Source organism: Apodemus sylvaticus, chromosome 9, assembly GCF_947179515.1.
Source record: "Apodemus sylvaticus chromosome 9, mApoSyl1.1, whole genome shotgun sequence".
NCBI classification, from domain to species: domain Eukaryota; kingdom Metazoa; phylum Chordata; class Mammalia; order Rodentia; family Muridae; genus Apodemus; species Apodemus sylvaticus.
The window spans coordinates 26,911,374-26,923,782 of NC_067480.1; the positions used below are offsets into that span (position 1 = coordinate 26,911,374).

General features: G+C 46.9%; 1 protein-coding gene across 3 annotated transcripts in view; it reads right to left on the minus strand.

The window, feature by feature from the left end:
* Nucleotides 1–12,409, minus strand: part of Dis3l2 (DIS3 like 3'-5' exoribonuclease 2) — a 345,312-nt gene that overhangs the window by 58,674 nt on the left and 274,229 nt on the right. For all 3 annotated transcript variants that reach the window (XM_052192653.1, XM_052192651.1, XM_052192652.1), the window contains one exon: nucleotides 5,639–5,872. In XM_052192653.1, coding sequence (XP_052048613.1) covers nucleotides 5,639–5,872 — 234 coding nt within the window. The remainder of the gene's footprint in view (nucleotides 1–5,638; nucleotides 5,873–12,409) is intronic.

Genomic DNA, 12,409 nt, shown 5'->3' on the forward strand with positions numbered 1-12,409 from the left:
TGTGTTTGTTTGTGTGGGTGATAGATAAGAGATTTTCTTTAGTCTAAACTGTTGGTTTTCCTTATAATTACTCACATCAGGCCAACACAAATGACTCCTGTGACATATTGCAAACAGGAAGTGAAAGGCACAAGGAGTCAGAAGTTACAAACGATGTCTTCTGAAGCTCAGAGAGGGCAGCAAGCTCTTGGTGTGCTTCAGGCACACGGGTTTCTTCAGGGTTCTAAGGATGTGCAATGGTTCGGGATGGGAGTCATTCTCAGTCTCAAATTCAGCAAGCACTTCCACCAGTGCTTCTTACTGTCTAGTGGTTCACTGCCTCCTTCCTCATACCTGAAACTTCTCATTCCTTATTTACATTCTCAGGAAACACCCCCCCCCCAACATACACTAAAGTCCCCAAGCAGGGTTCTGAAGCTATGCTGAGTGAAGAACGCTCTGAATGGAAAACCTCAGAACCTGGGCCTTGGCCTATCTTGTGCTTTGAGAGGACATGGACACTAAAACTAAAGGAAAGCTAGAGGGCTCGCCCATCCTCCGCAGCTGCATCCAGTGTTATCGAGAGAGCACTGGGCAGCAGCCATCCAGCCATCGCGAATGCAGCTATGGTGGAGAGAAGGAACATCCTGCTGTAATTTGCACTGTAGACAGGTAAGAGCAAAGAATTACCCAACTTCCTCACAGCCTGCTCTTCCTGGAGTAGTCCCTACCTTCAGAGGGCCAGGAGAGGGGAGGAAAGGGGGCCAGGGGAGGGGGAAGGAGAGGGTTGCCCTAACCCTGAGGATCCTGCAGAGGAGCAAAGAGAGAGCTGCTTCTTTGGTTTCATGCTGGCTAAAGGGACTGAACCTTAGGAAGGGCAAAAGAACTGTGCTGGGGTGGGGAGTGGGGGTCAGTCACTCTTACTTCCAGCCTCCAACTGGACCCCTAAGCATGGTACTAATCAAAAGAATAATTTACTTAATTGTATGGAACCATCCTGAGAACTCACTTAGCCCAACTGTTCTCCATTACCAAGCCTGGCTTCCTGGGGAAATGGTAATGAGCTGGGAAAGGCTCGCTGGGTAACAGGGCTGAAAAGTCTGCTGGTCAGTTAAGCAGTGGGACACAGTTTAAACTGTTTTGTGTGGCTGGGGAGCAAAGAAGGATTTTTTATATTTTTAAATAGTTGAAAAATAATCAAATTAAAAATAATATTTTGTGGCCATGAAAATGATATCAAATCCAAGTGTCACTGGCCTTCACATTTTACTGTGTGTTAACGACCCCCATTCACTGGAGTACACTAACAGGCAGGGCTGAGTTAGACAGACCATATGGACCAGGAGCTCATGTCATTTACTATCTGGCCTTTCCTGGGAAAGCCTGCCAACATTGATTGGAAGGCTAGGCTAGGTTAGGATCAAACATAACAAACTCACACAGCTTGAGTCTCAGGGTGTTCAGAAGTGGCTTCCATTAGAAAGGCTACCTTTACAAAGAAACTGCACGGAGCTTGGGCCTCAACACTATCAAGTAGGTTTCCTAGATGACAGAGCTGAGAACTTAGTAAAGCTTCCTTTCTTTGTATGAATTTTCCTTAGGCTTTCTTCACTCGACTCCAAGGCCCTCTAAATTCAGAGTCAGTTTTAACTGCCCTCTGGGAGACCTTGTCTGATCTCTGCAAACCTCTGGTTTGTTTCACACAGAAGCCTTAACCTGGCTGAAGAGAAACAGGTTCAGAGAGCTTCAGAAAGCAGGGCATAGAGTTTCCTGACATCAGTCAGTGTTAGTCTTAGTACTGAGGCTCTGTTTGGCACCCAACTACCTTCCTTTCTGAAGGCAATAGCTGTGCTAGAACCCCAAAAGGGATGCAGGATCTTAAATACACCCAAGCCAGGCAGATATATCTTCCTCCCTAGATGGTAGCTGCTGAGGACTGGCCTGTGCTGGTCAGGAACAAAAGCCCTCAGACGGCTCCCCTTGCATGGAACTCAGGATGTGGGTATTAGGGACCACTGTGATTTCTTTTGTTCCACACATACACAAGTCTTGGTTCCATTGTGGCCTCTTTTAAGATTCAGGAGAGACATATATTATAAACAAATAATTAAAATAAAGTGGCCATCTGTACCAAGTCATTGAACTACCCTGGCAGCAGAGAACATGGATTCCGAGACAAGCCACCCAGAAGGGTCATTATTCAATTCAACTGACCAAAAATCACTAGGTAATCTTGGAAGCCTGTGTTGCTTTTGGGGCAAAGGAGAATAACCTTTTGGAAGAGAACTTTGTTAAAATCATCTCTAGGTGAGCAACACTTAGAGAGTTATTCTGTGTCAAAGCAGCACTCTAGACTGCTTCTTGCATGGGTCAGGATGCCAGGATCAGGAACAAGGCTGCCAGCTGGTGCCCCAGAGACCGGGAGGCCAAGCTTCTCTACCTCAGATCAGGCCGCCACTGAGGCCGGAGTGGCTGACTGCAAACAGCCCAAGGCCAAGTTGCTCTGCCATTCTGCACTAACTGAGCCTCATCTCTGACTCTGCAAACAGGCACCTACCAGAGCCTTGTAGTGCATCCTTGCTCACTCTCAGGGTCATCAAACACTGACTTCTGTAAATGCAAAGCCTCTGGATTGGCTGAAGACCGATCTCTAATTGCTGCTGACATAAAAGGATGTGCTTTTTAAAGGACTGCCACCCAAAAGATGGGCACAGTGAACTACGGCAGACAAAGTTTCAGAGAACAATGCCAAACAGCAGGCCACTGAAAAGGCACCAAGGAAAAACGGACTTGTGAGGGCAAAGAAGGCAACCGGGATGGGAGAACAAATGCAGGGCTTCTGAACAAAGCCATTTGGCTGATTTATAAATGGTCTCCCCAGTGTCCTCGGCTGCAAAGATTGATGTCTCCATCTAATGTGGAGGTCTACAGACTTGTTTTCTGGGGAACTAAGGAATCAACTCCAAGGATACAAATTCATTACTTTCAAACCTTAATTAACTGGAACCTAATTAGGTTTTTGAGGGTGTTTTCCCCTTTCACTTTAAAGAAAAACTTTTTTCTCTTATGTCAGCATGGTGTAATAAATGGAAGAAAACCAAACAAAGAGCTACTTGGACGGCTGGCAATAAGCAAGCCATCTACCTGTGGGGACTGCAGCCTTCTCATTTGAGTCAAGAGGCCACTGGGATACAGATATCTAAAGTCTTGTCAGCAATACAATTCTAAGGATCAGACATGCTAACTGCCCATTCTCTATCAATAACCTATGGTCTTTACGCTGATGACCACACCTCTTCCAATGGGAGGGAGATAAGTTGCCTCTGTTTCTCTTCCCCTCCCTCCAACTTCACAGATGAATTAATTCTGTTGAATTCGGTTACAGCATCTTGATGGGGATACATCTGGAAATGGTACTTCAGAAACCTCCTCATTTGATGGGCTTGGGTAACAGCTGGTTTGTCAGTGTAAAACTCAAGTAAATAATAGAACTATGTAGAAGAGGCACACATAATATACAACTTAACATTTTGTATTATAACCTAATTTATATAGATGTAAATTTCTTCACCATTTTTGAAAAAAGTAAGACTTAAAAAACACAAGTTGGTACCTGGTATGGTGGCTCACACCTATAATCCCACCATTTGGGAAGCTGAGGCAGGGGGCTAGCCATGAGTTCAAGTCCAACCTGAGCTACAGAGCGAGACGAAACTAAATTTATTCTTCTTTTCACTGCCTTTCTCTCTTCCTCTCCCTCCTTTTCTTCTTCTTCTTCTTCTCTTCCTCTTCCTCCTCCTCTAATTATTCTTTGCCACATGATCTTGACATACATCTTATATGGCCTTGAACTTTCAATCTTCCTATTTTGGCTTCCTGAGTGCTGAGATTATAGGTGCCAACACCATAGATTCCTAGTCTTTTTGGTAAAAGTAAACCTAATTAATTTTCTGAAGACTTCCCTAAGCCCCACAATTCATTGTTAAGTGACTTCAGTCTGGATGTCTCCTGAGTTTTCGGATTTCCCAGCTCCTACACAGCTGCCTTACCTAAAGAAAAGAAATTCTGAAGAGTTGTCTTTCTAAAACATGTATGTGTTTACAGAAGAAACAGCTTTCTTCTGAGAGCTATATTTGAGCTGTCTGTCTAGTATTTAGTGTAAGCATAATTATAACAACCTGTGCAACTGGTACACTCGGGTTGGGGGCACAGTGCATCAGAGGGCACAGGGGATGACAGGAAGCCTGTGTGCCATGCTGCGGAAGGAAGGGTGAGGGGGCATGCTGAGCTGCTGCAGGACAGTGAGGTAGGTAAGGCAGGTAGAGCGGCTAGACTTGAGAGCGGGAGGGAGGTCAGACACAAGTTCTGGTGCCATTAGCATCAACTTAGCCACTTGGAATCAGGGAGGAGCTGTTGGTGGAGATGGCAGGAAGGCAGGCTGCAGCCTCAGCACACCAAGCATGAAGCAAGGAGCAGAGGAAGAAATCTCTGTGAGAGGACAGAACTGGTGACATAAAGGCTTCACATAGGAGACCTGGGGTGCTCCCTCTGTTTCTACCTCTTGAATAGTTTAAGTATGACTGGGTGCAGATCTTCTTTGAACATCTGGTAAGATTTTGCTGTGAATCCATCTGGCACTGGACTTTTCTTTTTAGCTGGAAGGGTTTTTTTTTTTTTTCTGTTTTGTTTTGTTCTACTATTTCAATCTCCTCATTTGTTGTGGGTCTGTTTAGGTTATTGACTTCCTTTTGGTTTAATTTTGGGAGTTTGGCTGAATCTAGAAATTCATCCATTATCTTTTAGATTTTCCAACTTAATAGAATACAGTTTTTTAAAGTATGACCCCCCATGAAACTCTGAATATCTTAGGTGTTGGTTGTAATGTTTCCCTGTTCATTTCTGACTCCGTTAATCTGGGTCCTCTTTATTTCTTTTGGCTAGTTGGACCAAGGGTCTGTCAATCTTTTTTGTTGTTTGTTTGTTTTTGGAGACAGGGTTTCTCTGTGTAGCCCTGGCTGTCCTGGAACTCACTCTGTAGACAAGGCTGTCCTTGAACCCAGAAATCCGGCCTGCCTCTGTCTCCCAAGTGCTGGGATTACAGGCATGCGCCACCACTGCCCTCCTGGGTCTGTCAATCTTGCTTATCTTCTCAAAGAAGCAGCTATTGACTATCACTGAGGGTGTGCTCTGGAAAGTCTGTCTTGTCTCTGTCCCCTTCACATGCCTGTCTCTCTATCTCACTGCTTACTGGCTGCCAGGAGACAAGCAGCTCCCCTGGGCCACATACTTCCCACATGTTATCCCCCCTCCCCACTGTAGACCAGAAGCAACAGAGTGACGTTCCAAGTGCCTCTGGAACCACGAGCCAAACATGTCCTTTCTCCCTTCTTTGTCCCAGGGACCTGTCACAGCAATGCCATCTACAAGTGAGAATTCAATCCTGGACACAAGCTGTCCAGGTAAGAGCAACTGGGGGTCACAGAACTCCCTACACAGATACCATCTTACCCTGACTCATATTACCATGGTGTGGCAGTGTGCCGGAGTGGCAGGAAAAATAGGTGGAGAAGAAGAGGCCACCAGGCTGTGTCTCACTCACCCTTGGGTTTTGGGGACAAGCCAAACTCAAAACCGCATAAAACAAAAGAGACACACTGACCTGATCTAAACGGAGTGCACCATCTACAAAGCGCTGGCGGCGGAGTTGCTTTGCAATATTGTGCAGGTTTAGGACTGCCTGGTGCACCTCCTCGATGCTGTGCTCTGGAGAAATAGGGGGAAGCTCTTCCTCAGGGATCTTCTCAGTTGGATTTTCAATCATGCTCTGGGCATGGTCGTAGCTCAGTTTGGTGCAAGAACAGATGATAGTGCGGCCAAACCACTCTTCAAGGATCTGCAAAGACAGACTGATTGAACTTAATCTCTCTCTCTCTCTCTCTCTCTCTCTCTCTCTCTCTCTCTCTCTCTCTCACACACACACACACACACACACACACACACACACACACACACACGCACGCTCTCATGGAGCACTGACTGTATGCTCTGTCTGACTGGTGCCACATGGATGAACAAGACACTGAGGTTGCTGCCCTCTGGCAGTTTAGACTACCAGGCCCTGGAAGGATTGGAGAGACAGCTGAGGTCGACATTCTTCACTCCTCCTTATTCACTCAGTACAAAGATCTTTATACGAAGTCTAGAATCTGTAATATTAGATTTTATTTTTTCTTCAAAATTTCTCAAACTATACTTTTCTGATTATTCCAAGAATGATCCTATTGCAAATAGCAAGAGATTCTGAATTCCTGTCTTCTTGGCAATCAGGCCTTGTGACCTGGCATTCACACCCGGCATGCTATAGGCAAGGCCAGCTACAGAGCCAGTTCCAGGGGCTGACAAGCAGTCTGGAGCTAAAGATCTCTACAAGAAGCTATCCAGGTGACCAGGCTTGTAATCCGAGCATACCCACAGTTCCTGACTGGAGCCTCAGCCTCCTTCATAAGGGCATGACTGTGACCTCTTCATTCTTGTGGTCTCAAAAAGTTTCCCCTGGAGATGTAGTTTCTTTCTTCCCAAATGTGTTCTCCTTCAGCCCAGTCCTGTGTGCTTGTGTGTCAGGCAATCTGTTCTCAGCCTGCTGACAGACAATGGCAGCTTACACTGTATGCCACCCTTTTCATTCCTATACCTCCCAGTGAGCTAGCTCATGGACCCCCCCCCCCCCAGGTCTTGACATCCTGTGGCCTGTATTCTCCCCCTAGGACACGATGCCCAAGTGAAGGTAACTACCACATGATGAGCAGATTTCTGGTGTACAGAGCTGGAGCAAGGACTGCTGTAGAACTGATGAATGCTCAGAGCATCAAGTTTTATGCAAAGCTTTCCAGCAAGCTACAGACAGCTCTTGGATGTCCTTCCGCCTGTGTGCCCACATGTCCTGGCTCTACACATCTGTTGCTTCCTCAGTATCCTCTCATTGTTGAGCCCTGACTAGCAGCCATGTGTAACCCTAGGGTGCCTACTCTTCCTCACTGAAGCATGTCTACCATGCCTACTAACAGTGCGCTATCTTATCAGCAGCACCTGCTCCTACCTAATGGATACCTCTGTCTTCTTTGTTTCCTTCTTGTCAAATTAGCCTTTCTGCAATGCCCACATGGACACTACCAAACTTTCCACCTTAGTGCTGGTTCCCCGAGCACCTTTACCTGACGTCCCTTCCTCTTTTGCGTTCCTACATCCCTGACACTCTATGCCAGCCTTCTTCACAAATATACAAAGGAGAGCCTTTTTAAACTTCCTCTTCTCAGCCAAGGCTGTCTGGCTTTACCATGGCTCAGGACTTGTGGGAGGCACAGCTGACATGTACTAGAATAGTTTCTAGCCTGGGAAAAGCAGTCTTGAAAGTACCTCTGGGGAAAGCCAATAGAAGGATGCCAGCCAGGGGCAGCTGCCCACAGAGAAAGCAGCAAAGACCCACATGGAGGAGACCTGGTAGCAGCCAGCCAGCCAGAGCACAAGTCAAGCTTCTCTCAATGGAACACCTCATTAATTTCCAATCTGAAAACTGTACTCACATCAACACGCAGTCCATAACCAGGGCCAGTGGCAGAAGACAAAGGGCTTTTCATGGAAAAGGTAGGGGGAAAAAAGAGGAGGAGGAAACACATGGACAAAACCCCTGAGGAGAATGTGTGCTACCTCCTTTGCATAATGACAGGACTCAGGCCATACTGAGTTCTACACAGGATTCTAGTACATACTGTGGGGTGATGCTGTTCAGAATGTCAGCCTAAGCACAGTCTCTCCACAGACTGAAGGCACATGTCTGGGAAACACATCTAAAGAGGGATCCCCTTCTGACCTACATCCTGAGACCTACAGGATCTGCAGAGCCCCGTGCCGCTGGGCCAGCTGCAGGCACGCAGCCCTTGAGCTTCACTTGGACACACCAGGGGAAGAGGCATTTGACAGTCAATTTTACAGCTGGGTGGTCAGGTGGGAAATACTCAAGAATCATGCAAACTTGTAGGCCCATACCTAAAGATTCAGACTAAAAACTCTAGTGGATACATGCCCCCCCCCCCCACACTTGCTGAAGGTCATAACAGATGATGAGAAACAAAATATATCTCAAATACATTTCTACAATTATACCTCATTTCTAGAATTTATAAATACAAAGGCGTAAACCTTTGGACATTCTGTCCTATTCCATGAAGTTTTGTTTTAAATATTCTCTGAAAAATATAAACTCATTGAGATATCTTTGGTTCAAAAAAAAACTACTAATAAAGCTAATTTTAAATTATAAATAACTAGATGTGAAATGACTTCTGCACCTCTGTGCTTCCTCATAGAGAACATTTAGTTCAAAAAGCCTGGAAGGCAGAAAGAAATACTCTCCTGATTGGAACAAAAGCAGGCTGTCTGGGTGGTGGCAGTGCCAGGGGAGCCGACTGCTGCTAAGTTTTAAAGCTCTCAAGGGAGGGACAGCCTGGTCAACATGGCTATCCCGGCCAACAGGGCCATCCTGGCCTAAAGGACAGTCAAAGGCGTCAACAACAAAGTGGAAATGACCTGGACAGAAGGCAGAGAGGTGGGGACACCAAAGGGCAGGAGGTTGCTTGATGGAAGGGAAGCTGAGTCCTTATGTAATGACCTGTGACCAACTAGCCAAAAACTGTGGGGTGGCTTCAGGATAAGCAGGGGGAAGGGTTGGAGCCTGAGGTGACAAAATGAGACCCAGGTTTCTTCTTACAAGATAAAGACAGCAGGGTAGAATGAGATTGAAGCAAGGCTGCCGCCCCAGCAGCTGCTCCACCATTCATCCCACAGGCTTGCTCTTGCTGTGTCAAGAGCACCAGTGATGGAGAGGACGGGGGGGGGGGGGGGGGGGCCTTAGAAGTCCGACAGCACAGGCTGGCGGAGTCCAAGTCTGCCAGCCTGTTTGGGTTCTAGGTCAGTTTGTGCACAGGGTAGAGTCTGCATAGAGAAGGAGCTGGAATCAACTACATAATCTTAGCACTTTTTGGCTTGTCCTCCAGTCTCAAGAGAGATCATTAGGTCCTTCCCATCCTGATCAGTTGACAACTATGTGAGCTTCTAAACCAAAGACAAGGAAGCAGAGGACACCTAATCTTTACCACCTATAGCAACTAGATCAGGGGTTCTCAACCTGTGGCCTGCGACCCCTTTGGGGGTTGTATATCAAATATCCTGCATATCAGATATTAACAGCACCAAAGTTACAGTTATGAAGTAACTATGGAATATTTTTATGGTTGGGGGTCACCTCAACATGAGGAACTGTATCAGAGTCCCAGCATCCGAAAGGTTGAGAACCACTGGGCTAGAGGGAAACAAAACTCTGAGCCTGGAGGCTATGCTGTGCCAGGAGATAGGAATTTTGTTTCTGTGACAGTGGGTGAAGGTACTCAAGCAGGTGTAATCTTCAAACTGTTCCACTCTCCTTCAGATTGGCAGGAGGCATCTTTAAAGGCTCATCTTTGAGATTCATCTCTGTACAGAAAGAAAACTGGAGGACGGGAGGGAGAAAGTGGGAAGTAGCAGCAGGGGTTGGGGGTTCTAGACTCAGGAAACCTCAGACACCTTCTGACAGGTGAACCTAGGACCCTAGGCTTCCTTTGAACAGGTCCACTGTAAGCCAGTTGACAAAGCCCCTTGTCCTTGAAAAGACACTGCACCATAAACTGTCTGGCTGTTTACTGAGACAAACCCCTCATTCTGTAGCTTGCAATTGTTTCCTTTTGAATTCTGCTTTCATCCTCACGCTTTACAGCTGAGTCCTGCTGCTCCTCTGATGTGACCTTAGGTAAGCCATCTAGCTGGCAGGTGTCTTCAGTGGGAAACTAGGACATGAGGGCTATGGGACAGCAGCCCCTTCCACCTTCCCTTGCTGCAGAGGTCCCACCAGCAGTTCTGAAATAAAACATCTAGGCTCTGCCCCTACTAATGACTAAGAGGAGAGATTCTGGGAACGACTTCTGATTCTCAGAACTAGACTTTGAAGCTATTGTCCTCCTGGAGAGTCTTGGGACAGGTATTTAGTAGGGTTCCCGGGTATGGAACACAACGATCAGAGCTGCTTTTAGCAGACACTTTAAGCTGCACGGCACTGTGGGAGTCTTGCTCCATAAGCATGCTTTGGACCACAGTGACCTAGCAGGAATACAACAGTTGCTTTTTCAAGCTTTTCAGTGGTGGTATCTGGCAGGCCAACAGCATGGAAGTCCACAGGACTCATTAAGGAAATGAAGAGTAGTGCTGTGAGGAAGCAGGCAGGGCTACCTGAGATACACCGCAACTCCCAGTGTGCAAGTTCACAGAACTGGAGCAACTGCTAAAGATGTGCATGCTTATCCGGGGTCCACCTTCTTACGAGGCAACCGGGATAAACAGAACAGTGGAAACAGATATGAAAATCAGGACAAAGTGGTTTCTGGGTAAAGGGCTCTGAACTGTGGCAGAGAAGTAAAACTCTGATCTGGGCTTAAGCGTCTGGCAGGAGAATAGAGTAGAGCAGAACTGGCTCTGGAGTGCAGGGCAAATGACACTTAACCACTGGGTAACCTGACAGGGGGCCCACTGGGTCACCTTCCCATGTTCTACTGAACCCCATTCCCAGCCCCTCCCTTTATTCTAGTCAAGGTAGGAGAAGTAATGGTCCTTGTCCTGTGGGAACTCATCGGCTGAGTCCTTCTTAACCAGGTTCCCAAACTGTGACTCCTTCATTACCTTGTCTGCCTTTCATTCAGCCTACAAATGCACTCCAATATCTCATCTACTTATTAAAAAACAGGTGAAAAATGTCTCAAAAAGACTTTTGCTTTTAAGTTGCAATATGCCTTCACTGTAGGAAATTTAAAACATGCAGCCAGGGAAAAGAGAGAATAGACGATCTACCACCAGGAAAGATGGACTTCTGTCTGGATGGGGAAATGTCTGAAATTTTCAATACTTTGTATGGTATCTGAGTGTAACAAATACCACTCAATATTTACTTCATGAATGAGTAAGAATGTCACCACTAAGAGTGTCACAAGGCTTGGGTTTCAGTGTGAGGCTCTGGACTTAAACCTGGAAGAAACAGCGTTTTAGCTGGATCACAAGGACTATGCAGGGTTCCTGCTGGCAGAGCTGAGAGGAAGAGTCTTCAAGGCAGGGACAGAGTTTGGATGGTATCTTGGTGTGACAAGTCCCTGTTAAGCTCAGTATCGAGGACAGAAGATGAGGGCCGGGCATGGTGCTGACAGATGGTCATGCAGGGAGACAGAGTTGGTCTCCAGAAGTCAGGCTTCAAATACTGCACTTCTGGGGTTAATCAGAACATGTAGCCAGAGGAGATGAAGAAATTATATAAAGGAATCAGATTCATCTGCTAATGGGAAACAATAATGGCCTTATTCTAGCAGGCCCCAGAATAAGACAATGTGGACTGGAATTAAGGTAGTCACTGTACTAAGGGAAAGAGGGCAGAAGAGAGACACAGCTGAGCAGCTTCGACTGGCTCAATGTAGCAGATGTGAAGGGGGCCAGAAATCCAAGGCCTGAGCAGGGGGGCGGGGGGGGAACGACATTAACAGATCCAGAAAACAAGGGCTTATTTTCAGGCTGCAATGGGAGCATTTTCCTGATGAAGAGCAGGAAGGATGGGGAGAAGGAGGGACAAGTGCTGCCGTGAAAGGCAAGGGTCACCAGCACTGGCTCAAGGAATGCAGAGATTTTTTTTGCAGGTGCTGAAAATACCCATATTAAAACAACAACAATCACAAAATACGTTGGGTCAGCCTTCTTACAGCAGATCGGGCCTGCCTTAGGAAGCAGGATACTGCAGTAGCCTAAGAAGACTGTAAAGCTTTGTCCACTTCAGTACCACCCTTCCATCCTTAGGCCCTACACCAAGAGAAGCCCTCACCACCTGCGAACTCTGCCTGGGGCTTCAGCCACACAAGCTTTGGATTTGCTCCTCTTCCTACACCTGGGCTCCAGCTTCCAGGGCCTTCCATGGCTCCCTGACCTTGTCTCAAGCTTAGTTCAGGCTTTCCACTCCAGTGTCCCGGACTGTCAGCCCTTGGACCTAGAGTGTGGTGCTGAACCTTTCTTTCATTATGGGCATCTTAACTTGAGGGAGAGATGTCACCACATCCCCAGGCTTACCAACTGATGCATCTCTCATGTGGTCACTGGGTCTGGGTAACCACAGAATGGAGAGTGTGGTCAGTGGGCCTTGCCCCACAACCCCGTCTGCAGTTCCAACCCTCACACTTCCTATTTGGTGTGGTTGGAGGAGGCCCAGCACCCTGGCAGACCTGTGCCTATTTTACACCTGTCTTCTAGGCCTCACTTAGGAGAAGGCCTGGGTTCCATATACTGTTTCCAAGAGAAACTCCAAAGGCCAGTGAAT